Below are 26,715 nucleotides of genomic sequence, written 5' to 3'. Positions count from 1 at the left end.
AATATATATTTATGTGTGTGTATATATATGTATGTATAAAAGTATATTGCAACATCTGTCATGATTTATCTGAAGCCTAATCATTAACAGCTATGTTGCCTGTAAATGATTTGCAGCAGTCCTGGTGGTGAAATTGAGACTGACAGTATAGCTTGAAGACTTGTGAACGAGGTTGCAAAGAGAAAGATGCTTGGCATTTGAGAGAATTTGTTGATAGAAACAGCACATTAATCAGAGCAGAAAGTCCATGGTGCAGCCGGTCACGGCATCAGAGTGCTGAAACATGGGTCTATAACAGTATGGTAAGTGGGGAGGCAGAAAAGGAGAGGTGAAAAAACAACACAGCAGTACTCACATTTGCAAGTGGAGGACGTTTTCATTTCCTGACTAGACTGTTTCCCTTTGTGAGCTTTTCTGCTAGATCTACGTATTTTTAGGCAAGGAGATACTGTAGGTTTCCCAACAACTACACATTAATCCAGGCAAAATAATGCAAGTACTGAGCTGAAAGTTTTATTAATTACCATTACATGATGCTTCTGGCAGCTTTGTTAGGAGTCAGATCTTAAGTAGCCCTGATTCCTGAACTGCTGCTTTGGGTTTCACTATAAAAGAGCACTGAGAAGATTGACCTTTAAGGATCAAGGTTAAGATGTATCCAAGAGGCATAAGGGGGGAGCCTGATTTACTATTCTCTCTTGTGTAAGGTCCAATCTAGCACTTCAGGAAAAAAAAAAGTGGACTTCATTTTAAGCTATAAAATTGAATATATGTTTAAGATTGTTTAGCATGCATAATTTTAGACTGAATTGTTTTGTCTGTAGTGCACCTCACAGCTGATGCATCACACCTTGGTTTATATGCAGGTACATTCATTAAAACTTGCACTTGAAGGCGTGGAGAAGGAAAGGGATTTCTACTTTGGCAAATTAAGGGAGATTGAACTTCTCTGCCAAGAACACGGGGGAGAGAATAATGACCTTGTCAATCGGCTAATGGAAGTCCTTTATGCTTCAGAAGAACATGTAAGTTCAAGTTTAATGTCTTTTATTTAGACAAAACAGCTTAATTTGGTAACAAATTTATTGGCACAGTATTGGGTCATGTCCTATATTTAGGTCAGCAGAACTGTAGCAGCTAGGATTTCCATGCCTCCTCCCCCGAAAAGGAAGTTTGCATTTGCAAACAGACTTCAGCTTGGGGAAGGGATTCAGGAGGCTGGTTGCTTTTCACTGCTTCAGTGTACGTTTTATATTCTAGGTTTGCTGAAGTTGATCTGAAAGGGGAGAGTGTGTGTCACAATATTAAATTGATTTCATATGGTTCTGAGCCTTAGTTTTGTTTTTTCGTCTTCTGCCCTTCTGCATAAAGCCTTTTGCTCATGTTCTTTAATGTGTTGAAAATCACAGAAATTCTGACAGAGGTGCTGTTCAATGTCTACAGCTGTGAACCTTCTCTAGCCCATGTGGTAGTGTTGTAATATGCGTGGTGCAGGTTGCCAAATACATAATTATATCTGCAGAGATAATGCTCTTTAGCATTTTTTTTATCCTGTAGCTATAGGCAAAATTCTTCCTTGTGCAAACCCAATAATCCTCTATTACCAAAGTTTCAGAAATGTATTGTCTGCAAGATTAAGCAAGAATCTCATTGCATCTTAGACTTAGTGCTGTAGACACTGAACAAAGCAAGAAGCTGCAAAGGGTGCTGGTTAAATTCCTCAGATACATTCAGGGATAATGATTCAGTGGAGATTTAGCTGAACTACTCCCATTCATGTTAGCTAAATCCCTGTATGCACTGTACTGACGACTGACCCTTCAGTCTCCAGCGGATGATGGCTTTGGCTCCAGAGTATATAAGCATCAACTTAATCTCTCGGCAGCACTGTGGTACCATAGACTGTTTTATATCTGTTCCCAGAAAGCTGTTCGAGCAGTAGTCAGCTGACTTAAAATTTTATATCAAAAGTAGTGCCGAAGGAACTACTAACTCACGTGCTTTTCTAAAAAACACTAGTAAAGCATAAATGAAAGTTAGGTGCAAGAGGGACATGAGCTTGCCGCTGACAGGGGCCACTGCTTAGATGAGAAGTGACAGGGGAAAAGAGGATTTGTTCAACAGTGCAGGGTGAGTGCTAGAGAGGAAAAGGAGGAGGAAACCATTATTTTCACAGGAATAAACAATAAGACAAATTTGCCAGGCACGTGATAACAGGCTAAAAGAGTTACATATATATAGCGGTCAGAGAAAATGTCTTCTGGATTCAAGAACAGTGATTTATTTATAAAGCAAAGCCAGAAAAATCCCTCTTCTCCCCATACCCCTACCACATCTGTCTGTCTGTTGGCTTAAATAGCAAGTGATTCTGTGCCAAGGAATGCATTTGTTGCTTTTCTTCCTGCACTTTTCCTTACTGGCAGAGCACATTACAAAATGTTCTACTTCAGTCCACATCCCAGTGTTTTATCTGCTTCCTCCCTCCAAGCCTTTCTCTGATGAAAGCATCATCCATGCCTGCGCATGCACTACATATGACGACCATGCCTTTATCTAAAATGTGTTTGCAGTTGGAGGCCGAGGATGTCACTTCAGCAGGAGAGCGCTACTCCCCCAGAGAAGAATACAGCGGCCATTCCCCATACAATTTTTTTTGTACCTTTTAGTGGGAGACTTGATCTCCTCATCATCTGGGGTGCATTTCTTCCTCAGCTTAGCAAATGGAATGTAAGTTGCTGAGGAAAGACCCCAACGCATTAGCATTAAACCAAAGACTGTAGTCCCCTTGCTGATGCAGATCCTGCCTACTTTTTGTTTTCAGACTTTGCTGTCTCATTGCCCTGCTTTGCCCTTCAGTTCTGTGTTTTCTCCCTCTGTACTGAATTTGTCCCAAGTTAAATTCTGTATTGCAGCATTTTGCAGGTTAATCCCTCAATAACAGCAGTTCAGCTTTCCCAATCCCCAGATGGGAAATAGCCACAATTCCCAAACCACAGGCAACTCCAGCATTCCAGGTTTCTTGCTAGTGAGTTCATCGGAAATCCAGCTTAGATTTTTTTAATCTCTGTTTCAGAGTGTCTCAAGTATCCAGAGACAAAGTGGAAAAAAAGGATTACATAATTTTCAGGATTTGTGACATTTACAAATGATACTGCGGCCATGAGGCTTTTCTTCAGGAAGGGGATGCACAGGAGTGCAGCTCACACATACTACTCAAGTGATCCCTGACCAAAGCCTTGTGCTTGAATATTGTGACTAACATAAATTTGTTTTCAGTTCATACTTCCAATAACTGCTTGACAGCAATTTCGAACTCTTCCTTCCTAGCTGTAATTTGACAGGCATCTACTGTATTCGACATGGCACAGAGATCATGTCCTATTTTTCATACCAACTGTTCTTACTCAGAAGGGACAAGTCTCCCTTTATACCTAATTTTCTGTTAAGCTCAATTTAATCCTCCTACAAGAAAAAAATAAGAAAAAAAATCTGGACAGCACTTTAAGTGGTCACATCTCCCAGTAGCTCGTAGGTCCCCTGTGAGCATTGTAGGCTGTCAGGTGAATTCTGTGTAGAATGATTCGGAATGCAAGTATAGCGTTTAGTCCCTATAAAAAGCATTCTCCAGAGGTTTGATTATTGTAGTATTGCACTGAAGAGATTTTTATCAGGTTCATGTCATGGGGCAGTGGCGGGGGGTGTATGTAATTATTTTTTCAGAATTCCAAGTCATAGTGTAGTTTCAGTCATGTCACTTCATAAGCTTCTGTTTTGTTTAATTCAATAAAGGCTAAATTTTTAACACTGATTAATTTTTTTATTACTATTTTTTTGGTCTTGATTTTGGTGAGTTTGAGTCTTACAGCACAAATATCAATCCATTTGGGTTCGTTGTCTTTAGAGGCTCCCTTTTCTTTTCGCTGTTATGGTTCTGTTTTAAACTTCATCATTATGTCTCTGCTTATGCAAAAGGGATGTTGTATCTGCTAGTGTCATTTAACATCTGGCTGATCAGTCTGTAATCCTTTGTAATTTTTAATTACAAATCGCTCATTTGTAATCCTACTTCTTCATCAAAAACATCAAAGTTGACAGAGAACGGTGTTAAAAAAGGATACACTTGGGCGGCGGGGAGATGTGGTCCCTACCACTCATGCTATGACTGCTATAGACTGCACTGGGAGCTCAGATAGTATGTAAAGTATTTGGTCATATGGTTTTACAGTAGGAGAGCTTTAGACTGAGGAACCAGAAGAGGCCATGTGTCTAGCTGTGAAACCCAGAGGCATGTAGGTCTTGGCATAAAGCAAAGATGTAGGAGAGCTTTTGCTTTCCTACATAGGCTGTTCTCGTTCAGTTCACGGAGAAGTTGGGTGAATTGCTGACCTTTCATCTATCAGTTGCTCAGCTCAAGTTTCCAAAGCAATTGCTCGAAATGCCATTGGTTTTGTATCTTTCTGCTCTAGCAGCTACTACATCTACTGCTGCTTTTGGAACAGGCACCCACCCCCCCAGCACCTGGTTTTTGTAAAGTCTAGCTCTTCAGTCTGCAGGCATACCTGAATAGTTTGAGGCAGATGGATTGAAGAGTCAAAGGAGAGGCCCTCTCGTCATGGGAGACGGAGATGACCATGGTCATGTGATCCAAGCCACAAATAAATGCTCTAAATAGATCTTCTACTACTTTCCTTATTAGGGGATGCTATTCAAGGAGATTCCACAGTCCCAAGGTAATTGGGCATAGTGACTCTTGTCTTTCCCATTTCATGTGTCTATACAAGCTGTACATACTGAGAAGCACGTGTCCAAGTCTCAGAACAACTTCTGAGGTAGTCACATAAGATTTACCATTTCCATCAAAGGTAAGCCTGGCAAGAGAGGAGCCACCACTCTTCTTCAAAGCTGCAGAGTAGGTTCCCAAGCCACTCCCTGTGGTTAGACGCTTTTCCTATTATATGCATGAAAAGATAGCATGTACATGACCTATAAAGTCTGCATGAGTGGGCTTTCTAATAGGTGTTCCCCATAAACTCTGCACAGAGAGAGCCTATGGAACAGGTGCATCCCAGAGCAGGTCACCTCAACACATGAGGAAAGTCAGGATAGATGGGGTTAAGGGAACATAGCTCACTGCAGCTAAACAAGCTTCAGTTTTCTCACCCTGTAAGGCAGGGTCACATTCTCACAGCTGTCAGATTCTCCTTGTGAAACCTGTTCTCTGCAAGTCTTGAACCCTTGCAGGCCATCACAGAAGTTGTGATTTTTAGATACTAGGCAAAAAGCTGTTTTGATATGAGGTACCTACTGTATGTAATAAGGGCATCGTTCCCCCCCAAGGGGCCATAAGGTGCTAAACAGCAGTTGTCCTGACTGACATGCGTGGCTTCTACCTGAGAATAGCATCTGAGTGATAGAAAGCTTACTTTCAATTGAAATTTGGCCGTTTCTGTATGTGGTAAACAGCTGAATATTTCCATTGTATCAGCAAATGTTAGGAAACTTATTCTCCTGTTCTTGCCCTTTAGAAATATGAATATTTTATTGCCAGAAGGGAATTTTCTCATTGCATAAGCTGCTCTGAACTATTCTGGGAAAACTCAAATTATGGCCTTCCTTTTCTTTTAATTTTTGCCTCAAATTTGAAAACTTGGCAGTATCAATTTGGTGAAGTTTGTTGTTCAAGCTGCTCGCTTCCAACAAAAGTTGCTGGGAGCCAGGTGAGTTCTGCAGAGGTACCGCATCAAGGATGCTACGTTTTGAATGGCAGCTCAGTGTCTTGGAAAAGTGTTTTCCTTCGGAGCTGCCTATAGCGGAGCGCTACTAATGCAGGGCAGAGAGTAGATGTGGGGGATCTTTTCAGTGAACCACACTCCGGAAAGATGGAAGCCACTTGAGAAGAAAGCTGTAAATGCAGCTGCGCTTAATGGCAATACAGAAGTAATGCTCTAAGAGTCAGCCAGGCGTTTTGAGCTCTGATAACATCCAGGTCAACTCAAGATACCAGGTCTGTTGTCTCTAAATTGGAAATTGTTTGAAACTGATGTCACCTGCAGTGAGGATCCAGCCTTCCCTTCAGTCAGGGATTCTTCTCCCAAGAGGGACGTATATTCAAAGAGACAGCTCTGGAAAATACTGTGCGTAATAACTGTGTGCAAAAGGGAAGTGTTTATTAACGATTAGTGCTTTTAACAGTAGCTCTATCAATCAGTGAATACTGAAATTTTTTTCAAAGCAAATGTGTTTGCAAGTCTTTAGTTGTTATTTCTGGATACTGCTAAAAATCACTGTTTTGGTAACCTTTGAACTCAGGTCTATGTTAGCATGGGTGTATTATTTTAGGAAAGTAGTATGTCTGACCTCAAAAAGGAGGCTGAGGTTAATTTTTAACACAGGTGATAGCAGAAGTGTCTTGTCCATTTAGCAATATAAACCTAGAGTGAAGATTGTGCGAAAACTGCAGCAGACAGGTTCAGAAATCCTTGGACAAACTGAAAATGGGAGGACATCAGGATGCTATGATACAGCATCTACCTGTTGAGCATCTCACTGTCTAGCTATTCAAAATGTTCCCTTACCGGAACAGTATACACTCAGTGATCTTGAAAACTGACGCTTTTTCTGGGGAAGAAGTACTGCATATGCATTGATTAAAAGCAAAGTAAATGCATTTTATTGTAATACTACAAGATGCTGCTTTTCTCAGGTAACAGCTCATTTTGTACTTATGTGCATGAAAATTAGAAGTTAAGCTTTAGGCTATGACAGGCGCTGTGGGGCAAGATTACATGAGGAATGCTTTCTGCTGAAAAATGTTTTGGGGCCTTTTTCTCCCTGCAGGAGAGCCACACAGAAGAGCATGAAGGTGAAGAGCAAGTCCATGAACAGCCCCAGCAGCAGGAGGAGTACTGACTCACCCAGCGTCTCTGACAATTTTCATTTTGTGTGAGAACTTTCTTCTGGAGAATGGAACATGTGCGGCCTCAAACTTGAAATCAGTTCACTCCCAGTCTGCCATTAACATTTATGTACCATAGTGAGTGCCAGCCAACCACTGCATTCTGTACCCATACTTTGCCAAGATGCATTTGCAGACGTCTTCTTTCAGTGTATCTTCCCAAGAGGTTGTAGGGCTACATCACCTACTGTACATCACTGCAACTTCACCACTTGGCTGCTTGAGATTTGTTCTGCTCTTTAAAAAAATATATATATTTATTTTTTTTTCCTTTTTCGTCTTAAGTATGATACACTTGTAACTTGTTCTAACATATTTATATTGGCATTTTGTGTGGCAAGAAGTACCGTACCACTAGCTGTGTCTCTCACTTTGTGGTGCTTTCGCGTTTTCTAGTACATCTGCCTTGGGGCATCAATTCGGTTGAACAATTGGAAGAAAGGGGTACAGTGGAAGTCATACTCAAGCCATAACGATGAGGTGTGTTGTGGAGGAAAATGCTCGTGTTGCTCACATTTATTCCTTTCCTGCCTTCACAAAATGGAAGGCAGAGCATCTGTTTCACTAGGAGAGATTTAAACCCCTGTTAGAAAGCTTGTTAGAAAGCTGCATGGTATGTTTTTTGGCTTATTTCTGGAGGAACAGACATCCACTTAAGTTTTTTGAAAACCCTCCCAGTTTCCTGGCTAGTCAATAGACATTTCCCAGCTTCTCTTCCTTCCTGAGGAATCCAGTCCCAGCCTCCAGCTGCAGCTCTGCCTCCGCAGAGCTCAGTGCTGATGGAGGAGAGAAATCTCTTTGACACAAGTGTAGCTGCAGGACACAATCTCTGCTGTCTTACTTGGTTTCCCACCCCTCAGAAGAGGACAAAGTAGGCCAGCCATTTCTTTTTGCTGTCCTTCCCCCCTCTGCTGCCCTGGCCATGCAAGTATGGAAGATGGAAAATTTCCACAGTAGTGCAAGGCATGGGAAAAAAACAGCAACAGCACTAGCCCTGAACCTCCCCGAACTCCCTTTCAGTGGGTGGTGGACACCTCACGGGTGTTGAGGCTGCTTCTGAAGCACGGAGAGGCAGTGAGGAGTCCTTCTGGAAAGGGAGCACATATCAGAGGGGGACCAGCTGACCGAGGGGCACAGAGCCGGTTCTGCACTTGGCTGACCTTCCTTTGGTGAGGCTGGTGTGGTGCAGAACCATGTCTGCCCTGGAGAAGTCTGCAGTGAGAGCGTTCCCTTCCCGTGTGGTCCCATTCCCCTGTTCTAAATGATGGTATTTTATAAACAGAGGTATCTTGAAGTATATAAAGCATTCCTTATTTTTCTTGTAAAACTGCGCATTGTAGTCTCTGAATATTTAATGCTTGGTATTCCTGGTCTCTCACTTGATTTTCTTAATTCTGGATTGTTACACTGATTAGCAGGTACGTGGAAGTCCCACCCCAATCGGCAGTCACTGAAAAACTCCAAAGCCTGTTGAACAGCTAAATCATCTTAGACCTTCGTAGGCTCCTAAAGCATAAATTCCCAGCTTATGCTTCCATAGAAAGGTTTTTTCAATTAATCAACCCCCAGCACACACACACATTCATGCGCAGTTTTCTGTTCCTAATCAATCTTTTGCAGCTAAGTGGCTCTTAGTTAAATGTGAGATCCCTGCTGTTGTGTTGCACCACAGACAATATATAAAATACTGTTAAGCACTAGAACAGGTATTTCCAGTTCCTTCATCGCTCCTGCTGCTCAGCAGAAGAGTTTCTGGACCCTGCGGGCTGAAGGTTTCCCAGCCCTGCCTCCAGCATTGACCTCACGTCCTACCTGGTGATGAAGTGAAAGTACTGCAACCTGCGGGCCAGCGCTTTCCCATTTTGATTGGTTATGAATAAGGTCTGGTTTATAAAAATGTGTATAGTCCAAAATGAGTATTTCCAAGAATCACCACAAATGGGGGAATTGTCACTTTCGTTGTATTTGTGTTTATTAGAACATATGTACTTATTACAATTGTCATTGTAATAAACGGTAGTTCTTCATAATACTGTTGAACCGAAGAGCAGTTACTAATTTTTTCCAGTCTCCAGAATGTCCTTTACGCCTGTATGGGATTTCTGATGGGGCAAGGAGTTTTGGGATCCAAGCTATAAACTTAATGTCATCAGCACCAGTCTCTGCTTACTGCAGTTCATCCTTCTGCCCATACTCGAGCAGATGCATGGAGAGCACTTCAAGAGAAAATGTTTTTCTAAAGGTGCAAGTGGTCGGGTTGCTGAGCTCCCCGGAGGGTTCATAGCCAGGCTGTTGTGCCTCTCTCCTTTCCTCTCTTTGAAGCACATTTAAAAAAAATTTTAAAAAGCTGAATTTCATTTCCTGAAAATTCCTTATATCCTATTTCTGGTCTGAGGACTGTAACCCTCTCACGGCTTGTATCAAGGGGGGGGTGACTGACCGAGGGAGCTGGGGCGGTAAAGTACCTTGTGGGCACTAGAAATTGGCTGTGCTGAGGGGAGAGCGATGCTCTGAAAGGGGAACGAGTTGTCCTTCTCCCCTTACCCCCTGTGAGTAACCCATTCTTCCGTTATGGTTTTAATATGCATTTGTAATTACCTTTACTAAATAGCACACCATAAAGCTTTGGTTATATATTAAATGTAAACTGAAAGGAATGTAAACATATGTATTGTTAATTATAAATAGATAAGTAATGACATAATAGATACAAAAAGTCTTATTCAGATGTATCAGTCATTTCACATTATCCACAGATTGTCGCATGGTAGAGTAGCTTTTTGTCTGAATATGTGAATAACTTGACTTGCGTTTATCTTTTTACATATTTAATAAAAAAATATATGTTAAAATCTGTCTAGCTCTAGAGACTATTCAAAGCATTCTAAAATAATACTTTTCTGGTTTAAATACATATTTTTGTTTCATTAGTGACTGCATATGGGAGCAGGAAGAAAAAGACAGCTGCTTTTAAAAAAAAAAAAAAAATTCACTGATTCTGTGTGTGCACGTAGTATCTGTTTCCCCAAGAGCTCAGCAACAGTACCCCCTTCTACAAATCAAAAACAAAAATGCATGTATGTATGTGCACGTAAACAGAACATTCTTCTTTATGGTAAATGCCTTCCAGTTTCAGAGTACTAAATCTCTTCTTGTATCTCAGTTTTGATGCAGCAAAAGCAAAACTCGCAGCAGCCAGGAGGTGAAGAGAGTATTATAGCAAGGACACTGAAGCTCCCAGTGGACTTTTCTTGCAATGGCCAAGTATGCAGGGATGAATCTTTAGTGCAGTGCTTAAAAGCCACCTACATTTTAGATTAAAATATTAATTTTTTTGAAGAAAAGGGGGAGACTTCATTGTAATTCTCACAGCTCTGATCTTTTGCAGCATTGAGCAATGTTGCTGCTAAATCTCCAGGGATTTGAGCCTTGGGTCAGGACCTCTTTCTGCCATGGGTTGAAGCTACCTGGTTGCGTGCCACCACCAGGAGGCCAGCCTGGGCCCCCCTGCTGCTTACAGATGACCCTGGGGCTGAGCCACTGCCCAGCCCCACTTAGGGAAGGTTTGTGGTAGAGGGGAGAAGGGTGAAGCAGGGACCGGAGGAGCCCATTTCCTACCCAGGCACTCAAACCTGGGAGAGCAGCGCTAGTTTAGTTCTTTTCATAAGACTAGGGGGGAGGCATGTCTTTGGGCTAGTGTTAATCGTCAACAGCATAAAAAAAAGACATTGTATCCTATGCAGTTCAAATAGTTGAAAACTTCCTGCCATAATGTTGTGACCAAAAAAAATTGTTGTTAGACTGTTAGGTCATCTACATACCGTTATCTGACTTCACAAAATAAATCTGTGACCATGCAGCCCTATGAACAAAGCATTTTTATTCTTGTTCATTGAACCAGTTACCATCTAAGATGGCTAACAATTCAATATATACACTGTGCAATACATGATCTGGTTTTATACTTGTCTTTATAGAGATTGTAGTGACAAGTTGCTTTAAAAAGGAAGAAGAAAGTTATTTGCCGTGTCTTCATAGAGAACGTGAAAAAGCTGGCTGGAGCTTAATTTCCTTTAAAAGTGATAGCGTATTTCTCCTTAGAAAGGTACAAGTGCAGGCAGGTTGTGGCAGTTCAAGTTTTAGAATTCATTTAATGAAATATTTCAAAATACTCCATTACAGTGCATCAAATTGTGCCGCTTCTGTGACCCTTATTTCCAACTGTTTCGTAAATAAGTGCAAGGTAGAGGGAAAAGGGAAGCCTGTCCACAGAGTTCCAGTACAACCACATTCAATCCAGGGGTATTTTTGTATATTGTATTCTAATTGTTATCTCGTCAGGACTTCAGATACTTTTGATGAACAGGTTAAATATAAGCTGCTGAAATAGGTGAGACTTTTGTGGCAGCGTATCTGGTATTGGATGCAGTATTTAACTTCATCAAACAGTGAGATTGCTGGGTGGATGCCTACATCAGAGTTGTCGTTCCCCTTCAAGCACAGTCAGAACTGCCTTTTTTAGCAACCCTCATTAAATAAGCAGCCGTCAGCCTTACTCTAAGAAAGAGAGTCCTCAGGCAGTTAGGGAGCACCTCTGTGGAGACCCTGTGTTCCCTGGGCATCATGCAGAGCAGGGGGACGGCCACCCTGCTGGTGGGGAGGAAGGCTGGAGAGATGCCTCTTGTTGCTCCAGCTGCAGCCTTGGAGCTGGACCGCAGCGGTGCCGGAGGGCGCAGGAGCCCTCCCTTCCCTCCCCGAGTCTGCAGGGCTCAGCAAAATCTCCAAACCAGCATTAACAGGGTGACCTGGGTCCTCTGCCTAACTCAAGCCTTAAGCTGCCTGAACTGTGATTGTAGTATGATGTTCATTTGGGGGGTGGGACCCCCAAAAATCAGCCTTACTGACGTTGTGGTAGGTCAACTATTGTAACAGGCAGTGCAAACTTAAATTGAAGCTGTTCACAAAGATATGACTAGTCGGTGCTCAGCTGAAAATAGAAGTTACTGATGTAAGGGTGTGTTAACTGGGGAAAAAATGATCAAGCCAGTGATAAAGCTGGAGAAATGGTCTAAGAACTGAAAAAAAGTGAACTGAAGGCTCAGCAGCTCAACAACTATGCTTCTGCTCTGCTTCTGGCAAGCAAGATAGTTCACTAGTTAATAAACATGCCAGTCCGTCAATCGCATCCCTCTGTGCAAGAAATGTAATCTAATGCTTACCTTGGGGAAAGTGGACAGATTGTTTCATTAGTGCTTCAAGGCCACAAAGTCCCTCTGGCTAGGGCAGTGTATGAAAAGAGATGAAACTCAAATTCCTACTCCTTCCTCCAAGGCATGCAGAAAACCTACATATATTATAGATGAAGTGAGCCGTTTACATCTGCATGCAAATGTGTAATGTTTTAAAAAAAAGCTTTTCTTGTCTCTTTTTCTTTTGTTTTGTCATTATCTAAAACCACGAGAATTTGTTTCAAGCACACAGGCAAACAATGATTTGCTTAGCATTCTGCACTTAGAGATGAGGTTTGACTAACTGGTTCGCAGTGAAATATGAGAATCCTCAAAGGTTTGTTGGCCAAATTTATTCTCAGCTGGTTACCTTTGTAGGGTTGTTTTGGGTTTGTGTGGTGGGGTTTTGGTAGCAGGGGAGGGGCTGCAGGGGTGGCTCCTGTGAGAAGCTGCTAGAACTTCCCCCGGCTCCAAGTCGGACCTGCCTCTGGCCAAGGCCGAGCCCATCAGTGACAGTGGTAGTGCCTCTGGGATAACAGATTTAAGAGGGGAAACCTGCAGTGAGTAGGGCGATTGGAATGTGAGAGCAACCCCTCTGCAGACACCGCGGTCAGTGAGGAAGGAGGGGGAGGAGGTGCGCCGGAGGAGGGGATGCCCCCGAAGATGGCCGTGACTCCATGGGAAAGCCCGCACTGGAGCAGTTCATGAAGGACTGTCTCCCGTGGGAGGGACCCCACGGTGGAGCAGGGGAAGAGTGAGGAGTCCTCGCCCTGAGGAGGAAGGAGCAGCAGAGACAATGTGTCATGAACTGACCGCAACCCCCATCCCGTCCCCCCGCACCACTGCGGGGCAGGGGGTAGAGAATTTGGGAGTGAAGTTGAGCCTGGGAAGGAGGGAGGGGTTGGGGGTAGGAGTTCTAAGGTTTGGTTTTACTTCTCAGTATCCTGTTTTGATTTGATTTGTAGTAAATGAAATTGATTTTGTTTCTTCCCCAAGTTGAGCCTGTCTTTTGCCGGTGACCATAAGTGGTGAGTGATCCCTCCCTGTCCTTGTCTCGACCCACAAGCTTTTCTTTATATTTTCTCCTCATCCCAACCGGGGCCGGGGGAGTGAGCGAGCGGCTTCGTGGCACTTTGTTACCAGCTGGGCTTAAATCACAAGGGTATATTGCTTGTTGCTACCAAAACATCAACGATGTGCTAGAAAATAAATATGAAGGCCAGCTACTGCTGTACAGAGCCTGCATTTCTGACAGATACAGGTCAGCTGAGACTCATCTTAATGCTGGGGAAAAAAAATCAGAAGTTTCAAAAACACTTTACCCATAGCTTTCTGAGCTCATTCTCTTTTCTTCACACATTCATTTGAGGTGAGGAAAACACTGAATGTGCATAAGCCCTTCAGGAGGTTGTGTGGAAGAAATGAGTTGTAAGAAAATTAAATATGGAAAATGAAGCAGGCACAGATGTCAGAGTGGGAAGGACATACAGGGAGGGTTTTCATTGCTGGGGTCCCACTGGTGACTAGGCTGGGCAAAACCAGTGCTGGTTATAAACCCTCAAGGATCTCATGTAACCTGGCATGGTGTATTGGGTCTGGCTGAGATGGAGTTAATAGTCCCCATAGCAGCCCTCATAGAACTGTGCTCTGCATTAGTAGCTAGAGAGGTGTTGATAACACACCAGTGTTTTGGCTACTGCTGAGCAGCACTGGCACAGCATCAAGGCTGGCTCCCCAACATTTTTGCCCCCTCCCTCAATGGCAGGCTGGGGCAGGGCAAGATCTTGGGAGGGGACATAACCAGGACAGCTGACCTAAACTAACCAAACAGATATTCCATACCATATGACGTCAGCCCAGATATAAAAGCTAAGTAAAGGGAGGCGGAAGGGAAGGCATTTTTTGTCTTCCGGAGCAACCACCACGCGTACTGAAGCCCTGCTTCCCAGGAAGTGGCCAGACATCGCCTGCTGATGGGAAGTAGAGAATAATATCATTTGTTTTCTTTGCTTTCGCGCGCGACCTTTGCTTTCATTTTATTAAACTGTCCTTATCTTGACCCACGAGCCTTTTGTTATATTTTCTCCCCCCTGTCCAGCTAAGAAGGGGGAGTGATAGAGCGGCTTTGGTGGACACCTGGCACCCAGCCAGGGTCAACCCACCACACATGGATTTATCCAGGACTTCGGACACAGTGAGTGAGGAGGAGGAAGACAAAAGCTTCAGATAGGGTAGTAACACAGCATTAGTGAAGAGAATAAATACTAGCAGCAGAACAACTTGGTAAACACTTCTCTGCTGGACGGGAATCTTCCTCTGAGATGAAGCATCTTGCTGCATAGCTCATTGTTGCAGTGGTTTGGATATCTGCACTATTCTATTCTTTGGTTACTTCAATCAGATTAATTCCAACTGTTTATTACACCAGAAGAGCTGTGAATCTCCACGTCAAGTGTTACAGTCTGATCATAGTGCAGGTGTTCACTCTTGGACACGTTTCTTCAGGGAAAAGATGTAAATGTTCAAGTGCTCACTCAGCTGTCTCCCCTAAAGAGAAATCATGGAGAGTAGCAACCAGTTTTGTACGTGCTTCACAATTCACCATCTCTCTTCTCCCGGTCAGAGAAAGGAGGACCCAGCCACAGTTCTTGTGTACTTGGGGACCTACGAGTACATCGGGACCTACAAGTATTCAAGCAAAAGAGCTGTGGTCTTTACATTCCTCTTGCAGCACAGTGATGGGAAGTTAAATCACTACAGACCAGATTCACAGATGACAACTGTGATAGAGCTGGGACCCCTCAGTCAATAGCGAATTTTGACCATTCTGACCTCCCCTGACTGGCCCGTATCAGTGCTGGGGTAAAATCTACTATGATGCCAATGTCTGCTGACAAAAGGCTTCTTTCAAAGAAAAATCCTTACGTCCCAATGGTGTATCTTAAATAAAAAAATGCTGACCAGTTCCCTGTGAAATGAGATCTTTGCCATGCAATGTGTTTTATCTAAAAGCAAACCCCCATTAAGACACTTTCCTAAGGATTATTTGACAATACTCTTTAGAAAACAGGGCATTAACTGAGGAAAAATTAATTTAAGCAGTAATTCAGATGACAATAAATGACAAAACAGATACCTAGCAGACACAAAAATGTGCTGATAAGACTGAATGAACTGGAAAACAATTCATGTCTCCAGCTTGGGATATGCTAATAGAGGGCCAAGAAAAGATTAGAAATTGGGATGCCTATTTTGCTTGTAGATTCAAAGCAAAGTTAACATTATCTTATGAATTCTATTTATTTCACTTTGCATTTTACCTTCTTATTTTTTTCAGTCAAGTAACCTTAGCAAGAAGAAAGGGGAAAGGGGTAGGAGGATTCATGCCGTGTGGGTCAACTGGTACATAAAACCAGTCCATAAATATTCTGATTGTGATGGGTTTAAAGCTGAAACCAGTCAGCTACATCAGAATAATTCAAGCCACTGAAGTTGCTGCATGTGCGAAAAGGCACTGCCTGCAGTAAACTGACTTTTTTTTTCTTTTTTTTTTTTTTTAATTTATACTGAATAAAACAATACACAGAAAGCAAGCCATAACTGAACATTCAGACTCCTGGACACTGCCCCAACTAGACAGCATAGAAACCATTCCCAGACCCTATCTTCCCCCCGCCCCAGTGCAGCTCTCCCGTGGCCCCTTTGAAGGCGCCCACTCACCACGCAGACCCCGTAGTGCACGTGGGCGGCCGTGACCAGCGCAGTGAACACAGCGAGCACTGCTTCTTCCATCCAGCCCAGCAGCCCGGAGATGGCTGCGTAGACCACCAGCGCCAGCGGGAAGAGGAACCAGTGGAAAAGCTCTGGCCGGGTGCTGCTCATCTGGCAGATGATCATCTTGCACTGTCGGAGCAAAAGGCGTCAGGTGAGAAGCGCTGGGTCAGCCCAGGGGTCTAAGCAAAAGTAAGTCCATTTTCTCTCCAGGTTGCTTTTGATGAGGGGAAAGCAAGGCTGGAGTTCAAAATGGAGCTTGTTTCTGATGAGAAAACTACTATAGATACACCTGTATGCCTCACTCTCTGTGAGTCTTAAAGGACTTTATTACAAGTAATTTAAAATACGCACTTCTTTTCTGGGGACAGTGTTTTGACACACTTCGCTTTATAAGCTGAAGCACATCTTCACAAAGGGGGAGTTTGTCTGACACCTCATGCTTTCACATGGGCTCATAAAGTTGTGATCCCAAATCAAATGTGCCACCACTTAATCACTGGGAGAGGAGCATAGTGGTATTTTAATCACATGGTGTGACAGAAATATATTCTGGTTCATTGTATAGAAGGGAGGGGAGGTAATATATGCCACTTTTAAATCCTGTTTTTCTTTTCTAGCACTGCTTCGTGTACTAAAACACTATTTTCTTGGCTTCATCATGGCAGTGGACTCCCTGGAGGTGTAGCTGGGGGCCCAGTGAAGGGGATCCCACTCAGAATGGCAGAAAAAAAATGAATATATGATGCATGGTTTAACTGAAAGCAATTAGCTTAATTTTACTGAGTTCTTGAAACATAATAAGATGAACTCACTTGAAGTTCAGATTTTTAAAACCAGTTAAGCACACCTAAGTGTTTTACCTGGTTTAGACTCCTTAAGAAATGTTTTTTATATACACCATGTCCTTTACAAAAAAAAGGGGCGTTAGGCACATCTGAAATATTTTATCAATTTAAGTTTCACTCAAAATCTAAATGTGGTTAAAAATAGATTTTATGTATCCTGAAAACAGTAGAAGAATGAAAAATTCATTCCCTGTGCAGTGCCTGAAATCCGATGACAGTAGCAGTAGGAGTCTGACCATAGGGAAAAAAATACCGGCTTTATTGTCTCTGCTGTGGAAACTGAAGAATGCAAAAATAAACCATGAAAAAATAATTAACTTTCAATAATGCAAGAAGTAAGCATTTGTACCTAATGTAAATATTTTTACTTAGAATACATTATCAGTATTGATTATGAATTTTTGAATAACACCAGTTTTATGAGTGCTTTGGGAATCATTCCAGAGGGTATCAGAAATTGCTAAAGCAACCTATATGCTATAATTTTTCTGGCTGAATAATTGCACCTGTCCAGACGTTGGATTTCACATAGTTTTAAACCATTATTACACCATGGTAAGTACGGTACTTGATTATTCATAGATTGCTTATAAATATTTGGAGCAATTCACCTTCAGCGTATCACAGGACTGCAAAACGGACTATGCTCTGCACTCCTCCCTCAATTCCTTATTCCCCCTGGTCCTGAAGCACTGACTCATGCTACAAGTGAGGCAAAAACAGCATTAGGAGGTGAAAGAGCTGGAGTCTGGAGAGGCAGACTGGAAAGAAAAGGTAAGGCTATGGGACTATGCCCTGTGCTTTTCCATCCCCCTCGCCTACACCTTGCAATGCTACCCTGGCCCTGCTGAATTTAAACCTCCAGCAGCTCTGGCTTGTGCCCGAGGGTAGGTCCTTAGCATCTTCTCTCTTACCGTCTCCCCTGGGAGGTTCCTCATGAAGCATCTCCTGAGTCTGAGCTGCCCCTGCTCATCAGCCGGCCGCTATATCAGCCACTGCGGTTGTGCTACGGTGATGGCTGAAGGTCCCCTCCAAGAGACTTACCCACTCCGTCCCTTCCTCCTGGACTCAAAACCCGTGCCTCTGAGGGCTTCCCAAGTGGGAGCTGTGACAGTTGTGCTCTGTGGTGATTTGCTCAGACCTGGATATTTCTGAGACTTGCCCTACAAGCAGATCTCAAAGCAAGGCCTGAGCTTCTCGGCAAGAGTGGTTGCCAACCCATAGGCAGTCCCGCTGCTGGCCGTGGGGACTGGGAAAAGAAGTCCTCCTCTCATGGATAAACAGCTTTCCTTTCTTAGGCCTCAGAGGCCTTTTTGCCTTAGTTTAGCCAAAAACGCTGGAAATGGCCTGTCTTTCTGCCCACTCCCAGGAGGCCGTCGCCTTCCCTACTTGTCCTGACATTGCACGGCTACGAGGCCAGGTCTGAGACCGAGCATTTAGCCCAGAGGATCTGCTGGGCAGCTAAATATGTTGTCAAAGGCGTAAGAAGTTAAGATACTGGCAGGTAGAGAGACATGGGCTGCAGTTTGTGGTCTACAGAACAGATAATGGAAACCCAATGTGTCAGACTATCATGGAGAAGAAAAGCATTGCCATGACAAGCCTTACTCTGATGCTGGAGGAAATGTGTGTTCAAGGGACTAGAGGAGGTGAAAGGAAATACAGGCTTGTTTTTCTTTTTTAAAATGTTATAAATTCCAACTAACACCCATACATTTTTAATGCTTGCTTTTAAAATGTTAAAAATTTCAACTAACACACATACATTTTTAATTCACGCGAGCCTCTAACACTGCAGTAGATATTTTAGTAAAAGAAAAAGCAAGGCCTGAACAAATGCATTGCACTCAATGTCTAATAAACTGCAGTCTACAAAGAAACTTCTGGTTTGCCTTACTATTTTTCTTCTGCAAGCATCCTGCCACAATTGCTCTCAGTTGGTTAAGATGTATGTGCAGAACCTGCCAGCTGCCGAACTCTGAAAGCACTTTCCCCACTGGTATGAAATAATTGTATTTCTCATTACGGAATCTACACTGTTCTCTTAAGAAAAAGGGGTAGATTAGGTAATGAAAAATGCATACAATAAAATTTATACATCTGAAAATAACCGAACTTTTGTGAGATTAAGCCCCTAAGATGGAACTGTTTGTGACCCTCAGAAACATACATTTATAGGATACATCTAACAAACATCACAATTATGATTTCTTTTCCATCCCTGAATACAAACTTCTAAAGGGGTTATGGTTTCTCTTTCAAAATCCCACATTTCTAAAGATATCTCTCATAATGCAAGGCATTTCAAGCCTTTCACTTTTTAAGTTGGATGTAGCATTGCTCAGTGACACAATTTTAGATGGCATTGGAGACTATTTTCCTCAAATGACACGAGTCACTATCCCTTAGGGTATCTTAGCATTAAATGGAGGAACACCTTTCTACTTGGCTGCAGCTCCCTTGCCTCTCTCCTGGCAAGAAGAGAGACAAAGGGCCTCCTCCAGAGAGGAAAGCCCTGGGTTAACTGCAGTGCTCAGCATTACTGTCTGGCTGCCCATGTTGTTACTTCAGCGAAGTTTATGTTGCCTCATAGGCATTAAAGGGGGGAAATCGGTCACAATGATATGGTATACGAGAACTGATCTGTGGGCAGAGAGCCATCGCAAGGCCCCTGCATCTCTTCACATCTTTCCCTAAAAAATGCTGTCAGTGGTTCAGCCTTATTCTGAACGGTGAAGGGAAAATGTGGGATCAACTGAACTGCAGGATACAGGAATACACGTACCACACTAATGGGCACAGCAGCAGGGCAAGACTACAACCCCCCTACTCGTGCTGGTAAATCTGTGCCTGTGTTGAGCTGTCTTTGCCTTAGACAAGTCTGCATTTCTGCCTATATGTGGGGGAATATCTGTTATATTTCTGGAAGTAAGGCCTCCCTAGGGTTTTTGTAAACCCTCAGAAAAAAAAGAACCCTCATAAAAATGTTATGCTGTGGTAGGGTAAGTATTGCAGTACCGTAAGTGTCCCTAGTCCAGACAACCGCTGTGGTGTATTTTTATAAGACAGAGCGTAACATAGAGGTAGAAGAGCTGTGTAATACTGCAGAGTTTTAGCTACAGTTTCTGTTCCCTTCTGTTTATTCACATAAAAATAGACAGCTATCTCTAAATAGTACCACCACCACAAACATACTTACAATAACATTTGAGAAAGCAACCCCAACCATCCATAAAAACAATCTTGGTTGCTTTGCTAGTATGTTGCCTGGAGATAAAACCACCCAGACTGTAAGAAGAATGAACAGCAACAGAGGTGACACAAGAGGTAGGAGTCCTTCATACAAAGAATCGTTCTTCAGTGTTTTCTTTAAATGTGCTCTGTAAATAAATACAATGATTTTATGGAGTAAGAAAATTTATCCATTCTATTTCTGCACAGTAACTTCATACTCTAGCCTAAACTCAGCCCAAGAATTCATCTTGCAACACAACTACCTGTGCAAATGCGCTAGATACCCAGACATTTTACGAGAAATTGTAGGATACCCAAGTAACATTTATTTCTCGGGTAAAATTATACTGGCTTATTCACATAGCTTCTGGTCAGCTTCACCCACTCATCATTGCCTGGCAATGGACCACTAAGCTTACACAAAGTGAGCTGCAGTACTCTGTTGTAGTTGTCATCCAAATGCACAGCATGCAGGCTTGCTGTGAACTCAAAATATATATTTTTTAGAGGACAAAACCTCTGACACGAGACATGAAATTACTTTAGCCAATATGCCCCATGTTTTCAGTGGCAACAGAGTCAAGCACATGGCTGGTAAGTGTTGCTATTGTTTAGGTCTAGAGGTGATGCTGCTAGAAAATTCTATACTATTGCCAAAGTACAGCCTAAAAGGGAGGCTTTCTTTGCTAATTAGAGTACAGGAAAATTAATGATGCATTGTGTTTTCTTGGATATTTTAAGCTGTCTTTTAAAGGTAGTACTATTAAAGGTAGTAAATGACTATTTTCTGTCAGCTAGGAAAAAGGTAACTGGAAGATCAATAGCTTGTGCATATATCTTGCATCTTTCTCATTCAGGCAAAACTCATTGAGAGGTTATAAAAGGAGTAGGAGGATTAATTTACTGAAGTTCACTATCATTAAACCATTCTTCATACCAATAGTTCAGAAGACCAGTTCTGTGTTTGATGTGTACTGGGAAATGTCCTGTTTAAAGTATCTGAACATCTGTATTTATAGAAACAGCTAGACAAAAATCCAATAAATATCTTTCTCATTCCAAAAAAGAATATTCTTCTGATAAAATAACAACTGAGAACAGGCAGCAGGATGAAGAAAGAGAGGAGATGATCGGAAAACTCAAATCCCTCATCACCAAATAGCTTGTGTATGCATCCTTCAAGCAAACCTGACTGGATGTTTAAAATTACTGTGCTCTCCTGTTCAGAGGAATGATAAACCCACCGGAAGACTTCAGAGGAACTATGCTGAATGATGACTTGAAAAGGAAAACACTAAACAAAAGTCCTGACATCAGAGGAAAGAAAGCAAAAACTAAAAGTTCATCAGCGTAAATGCTGCTACTGCCAGGGGCTGACATGCCCAAGCTGCTGTCCTCCCTCTCCCAGTCTTCCCTGAACCAAAGTCCCTTGCACCACTGGTCCCCAGCCCTCTCCCACTGCTGCTCCCAGCACCCTGCCCCAAAGCCCAGCCTTTCTGCAGGTTCTCAGCCTTTCCTGCCCCACATCTCCTGACCCTCCACTCCTCCTGCCCCAAACTCGGGGCTATTCATGCTTTTATTAAGTACACTGAGTACTGCAACATGAAAAGGGCTGTGTAGGAGTGAGGTGTTATTGTCTTATAGTCTCTCCAAAATCTGAATGTTAATATTAATTTCCACTAATTCCTCAAGACAGGCAGTGACAGTCCCTCCTCCAGGACACTTAGGACCTGAGAGACCTGATATGACAGATGAGTGAAATAAGCTAGCAAATACTAGTGGAAGGCAGGCAGCATTAATCAAAATAGGCCATCAGAGTATAAACTGGCCATGTATAAAATTCCTAGGTGCAGCAAGCCAGCTCTTAGATGTAATCACAGCTTGCCACCTGCCTAGCTTGTATCTGACAGCAATTATCTGCAGACTTCATACAGAGAAGAGTTTTACAGAAGAATCTGGAAGACAATAAAGTACTTCATGGAGTGCAGGCTGATAAGCTACAGAATTTTACCTAGGGCAGGTAGAACTTACAAATCACATTTGACTGCAAACAAAATGCAGTGTTTTTAACTACAGAGCCTTCATCAGTTTACTGTGCAGGACCAGTAAGTGCAGTGTGAGACTGTCTGGAGAATGGCAAGTGAAAGGAAAAGGAGAGGAGTTAGAAACATGGAAAAGAAACCAGTCAGATTCTAAAAACTGACCAGAAAAAAATTTTACTACATTGTCAGGTGGCTGAAAAAAGCTAGGCTACTTCAAGCATTACATTTATTTCTCAAGTGAGGAAACCACTAAATATGCAGAATTAAATGGGAAGGGATAGAACTTATTTAATTAATTAACTTACCTGTGAATGTTGTATAGTGTTTGTGGAAATGAAAGAAATAAACTGAAGCCTGGAAGAGAAAAAGATTAATATGTAATGATTTATGGTCCTGCTACACTGATGACCTCAGAGTTTTCTCATATGATAACAGAGCTAGAGTGCTATTTTAAGAATGACTCAGTATTACAGATACTCATTACAGGATACGAACTGAGTTTGGAGGCTTTAGGCAATAATAAAACCTTTCTCATTTTTCCAAAAGTTAGCTCCTAGAAATAGTTGCTGATACAGATTTTCTTGGGTAATGAGTGAGAAGACCGGGAAGATTTTTAAAAAGGATGATGTAGTCAGTAGGTAGGATCAGTTATTTGTCATACAGGTTCCTCTGCTGGATCCAAGAAAGATCACGGCCCCATTTTGCATGAGCTGCTCTCTGTTTATGTAGAAAAAACCCAAGTCTGACACCAAAAGTTTTGCAATGGAATATATAAAGACAATTAACCTCAAACAGTGCTACCAGGGAAATAACAGGGTTATAGTTCAATATACTAAGGTCCAGTTAATGATCTGCTTTGCTGATACAATGGCTGAAATGAATTCACTTTCATGATATGGCCATCATTTGAATGAGTGAGGTTTTTTTACTGTTTTTTTAATATAGCTGTGACCTTTCTGGAGCTCAGCTTTAACTCACAAAGGACAAGGAATTCACCTTTGGTGTGTCTGTCTGCACTGCTGCTGGTATTACCAACAGAGCAGCCAGCAGCCCTAGAGCTGCCTGAAGTCCCAGTTGTACCCCATCTAACACCCACACCCAAAATACGTTGGTCCACCCAAGGGTCAAAGACCTCCAGCAAGAAGTGGAAGTTCAAGGTTTAAACAAAAAAGCCACAGTATCAGTCAGCCTAACTGAGTGGAAATATATATAAGACTTTTTTAATGTCTTTGTTTCCCTGCAGAGCTTTTTGGTTTGGGTTTGGGTTTTTCCCCGCTTTCTGTCTATTGAGGGCTTTTCCCTGGTCTGTTTGTTGCTTGGAGATTGCTCTGCGTGGCTTTTATATTATAAGGCATGACAATTGGTTTTGGTGCACTAAATTAATACATAATTCCTATTTTGTTATGGGCAAGAAAAGCACTCTGATGTTGTAAACCTTCTGATTTTACCTTAAAAAAAATCTCATTTAAGAAACACAGTGTACTGTTTGTACTAGAAAAGTAGCAAACTTTAACCTCATTATTAGAAATAAGGAAAAAGAATGAATAGAGGAAAGAACTGATTTCAGATGACTTTGTACTGGGGCTAACATGGCATAGCAGAGTCTTGAGAAATGTCAGTGTTTACCATTCAGTCCTCATCAAAGACATACCCAAGTGTTTAGCATGCTCTGGCCACAGTGGCAACTCAAGAGAAGGAAAACTAAAAAAAGCAAGAATTGTGGAGATCAGGATTGTTGGAAAACAGAAGAAATAAAAAGGGATGCAATAGGTAATCTATTTCTCCAGTCTTTCTGGTTATCTTTTAAAGAGGAGGAAACAAAGAATTGGAAAAAAAGAATATCCAGCCTGTAAATAATTTCAGGTATTGCATTTTAACGTGTTTACTTCTTGGTTTTGCTTTTTAAAACAAGTAAGATAAAGAGCTCTGCTTCTTTACCATGGCAGAAACTCCATATCAAACAGCTGAAGGATGTGCAATTGAAGTAATATCGCAAGTATTTTGTAAATCTATTTCTAAAATTCACAAGCTTAGTGCCTTCAGAGTGATCTGTGTTTAATGTGCACTCCCGTTTTAGCTATGTTTTCTATTAGGCAGGGAGGGCTAGTTCAATAAAATCTTGAGTTACGTACAGCAGTTCCAACATCTGTATCACATTAGAGCAGACATGAGACAAAACATTGACTCTTGAGGTTAAATCTAAATTTCCTGCTGCAATCCTGAAGTTTGATTTGTTAGCAGCAAAGCAACCAAGAGGAACAGAAATAGAGACTAGAACTAGAAATAGAATTCAAAGAGCAATGGTTGCCAACAATTTGTTATTTTTATGAAGTGCCATTTTAGTTAGAAATAACACACTGACCACAAACAATCCCCCAGCTAGCTAAAAGCCACTTTCCGAATGGGGCAGTTACACCACTTACTCCTCTGTATTTTTATACGGCTTCACTTTTAGCAGAGCAAGAGCTGAGGATGCAGTATGGAAAGCAAAGGGTGTTCCCCTGTTTCTTATGGGATTTTCAAAATTCCATCATTTCCTACAACATGTTGCTTTCCCATCTTTTTTTAGCTAAGGAGGCCTGGCTTGGGGGCTGCTTTTGGTACTCATTAAGTCTGCTTTTTAATTGGCATTAAGGATCCCTTTGTGCCCAGGAGCTAAACTGCTGCTTCCGCATTGCTGCCATTCCCTGCTGGTCTGGAGAACAAAAGGTGCAGCCTGGAAAGCAAACCCACTGCTGTCTCTCTGGCGCTCAGCCACCCAGGCACTGCCCAAGTGATGATGATGGAGCTTTTTTTTTTTTTTTTTAAATGTCCTAAAAGCACATATTTTATTTTACAATTATTAAAAAAACAAGTTTAGTGCATTAGACATTTTTAACACATTACAGAAAATAGAACTACTCAAGTGTTATTAGAAGTATTACTGCTCTTCCAGTACTTTTTTTCTCCTTTAATGTTTCCCCCCATTTTCCAGCTGATTTAAATTCTGACCCAACTGTAAGCACACAGGCCTGTATTAAAGGCAGAAATACTGAAGCACAGATGGGTGGCACAGATACACACAGGGAATTCTTGTGTCACGCTAGGCTGAAGGTATCAAGCCCAAATCCTTGGATTTAGGTACAATCCTATGGTCAGTCCTCTGCTTTGCACTATCTTGGCTCCCTTTTCAGAGAAATAAGCATTTGCAAAGCTCTTTATCAGGAATTATTTTGTCCATATAAAAAAAGAAACAAAACCTAAAAACCAATGCATTCAGAAATTCAGGATTAGAGACATGTCAGAAATAAAGGCATTATTATCTTGTTTTCCAAATATATATATACATAAACACACAGATACATACACACACATGCACATATAGATATATATATATACACCTATGTAAAAGCATCAAAAAGATAATTCCCCTCAATTTTAGTGAGAACTTTAGATTTCATTTGGTACTTTCAAATTCAATTCCAAAACAGTAAGATGTTGTGTGATATTGCTGAGTGAATTAAAAAAAAAAAAAAAAAAAAAGCTAGCTTCTAATGGATAGCATGGTACATTTGTCCCCTATGTTAGTCTAGACTAACAGTGTTGTATTTATGCTTAGTTATATGAGGGCATCTTAAACCCTCACATAACTAAAGACTACTGAAGACCTGCAGACAGGTTGTTCCCGCGACACACTGCAGTTACTTTGTGTGGCTGCCATACCTGAGTTAATTTAGGCATTTCTGCAAAATACAGACTTGCTTGTTGCAGAGAAAGAGAGGGTACAGCCAGAAACAAACTGCTGATACTACTGTCGTTCTAGAAAACGCTATTTCAGTAGCCAACAGAAGAGCCCCACACTGGCGGTCTGACAAAGGTAGAAACCCTACCACAGGTAGCCAGCTTCCTGAATACAGCAAACTTCACAGACTGTAAACACCACTAAATAAAGAAGCAACTCCAAGTAGGTAGCCAAGACACCTAAACCACTATTTTTAAACAAATCATACTGCTTCAAAGGAAGGACGTTTATCTTAGCCGTTTATCTCCTCCACACCTTTGCGATTGTAAATCGCATTTGTTGGTAAGTTCCTGAGAAGTGAACCATCTTTACACTGTCCTAATAAAAGTACTGAAATATTATCTGTTAAGAATTGGCTTTTCCTGACAGTTAAAAGTTAAAAAAATGAGACAGTACAATACAGGGATGTAATTTTAGGTGAACACTGCACTGGAAACTGCGGGAATTCATTCAGGAAAGTACCCTTCCATCCCTTCTGTGCTCCCCCAAAAAAAGACTCCCCATAGCATTTCTCCCATTTGGGAGCAGTGAAGAGGTCTGTGCAGACCTTCTCCTGGGTGTATTGCAGAAGTTGAGCTCCATAAAAATCAACTCTTAAAGAGTAGACAGTTGTGGTTACCTTTCAGCCTACAAATGAAATACTATCACCCGCCTCTATTGTTCTTCAGTTGCCCACACCTGCACATGGCCTTCCTCAGTATACTGCTTGGCCTTTCTTTTCCCACACCTCATCATAGTCAATGCTTGCCTTAAAGAAATGGAATGTTATCATTTACCTTTTTTAGCCACCAGACAAAAAATAAAGATTAAAAATATTTAGGCCTCAATATTAGCTTGGAAAAATCTTTAAATACTT

General features: G+C 41.9%; 2 protein-coding genes across 5 annotated transcripts in view; one reads left to right on the top strand and one right to left on the bottom strand.

Annotated features, from left to right (window-relative positions):
* MAPRE2 (microtubule associated protein RP/EB family member 2) overlaps positions 1 to 9,807 on the top strand; it is a 92,268-nt gene extending 82,461 nt beyond the window's left edge. For all 4 annotated transcript variants that reach the window (XM_030010866.2, XM_041123222.1, XM_030010867.2 and 1 more), the window contains 2 exons: positions 867 to 1,025; positions 6,838 to 9,807. In XM_030010866.2, coding sequence (XP_029866726.2) covers positions 867 to 1,025; positions 6,838 to 6,909 — 231 coding nt within the window. In that variant the 3' untranslated portion in view covers positions 6,910 to 9,807. The remainder of the gene's footprint in view (positions 1 to 866; positions 1,026 to 6,837) is intronic.
* A 3,049-nt stretch (positions 9,808 to 12,856) lies between these two features.
* LOC115340073 (ethanolaminephosphotransferase 1-like) overlaps positions 12,857 to 26,715 on the bottom strand; it is a 60,900-nt gene continuing 47,041 nt past the window's right edge. Inside the window, exons 7-11 of the mRNA XM_030010865.1 lie at positions 22,384 to 22,432; positions 20,002 to 20,182; positions 15,904 to 16,086; positions 14,346 to 14,730; positions 12,857 to 13,759 (exon numbers count right to left, since the gene is read on the bottom strand). Coding sequence (XP_029866725.1) covers positions 14,665 to 14,730; positions 15,904 to 16,086; positions 20,002 to 20,182; positions 22,384 to 22,432 — 479 coding nt within the window. The 3' untranslated portion in view covers positions 12,857 to 13,759; positions 14,346 to 14,664. The remainder of the gene's footprint in view (positions 13,760 to 14,345; positions 14,731 to 15,903; positions 16,087 to 20,001; positions 20,183 to 22,383; positions 22,433 to 26,715) is intronic.

This window comes from Aquila chrysaetos, chromosome 4, assembly GCF_900496995.4.
Source record: "Aquila chrysaetos chrysaetos chromosome 4, bAquChr1.4, whole genome shotgun sequence".
In the NCBI taxonomy this organism is placed as follows: domain Eukaryota; kingdom Metazoa; phylum Chordata; class Aves; order Accipitriformes; family Accipitridae; genus Aquila; species Aquila chrysaetos.
Note: the sequence above shows the minus strand (reverse complement) of the source record. Positions and strands in the feature narration are given on the sequence as shown.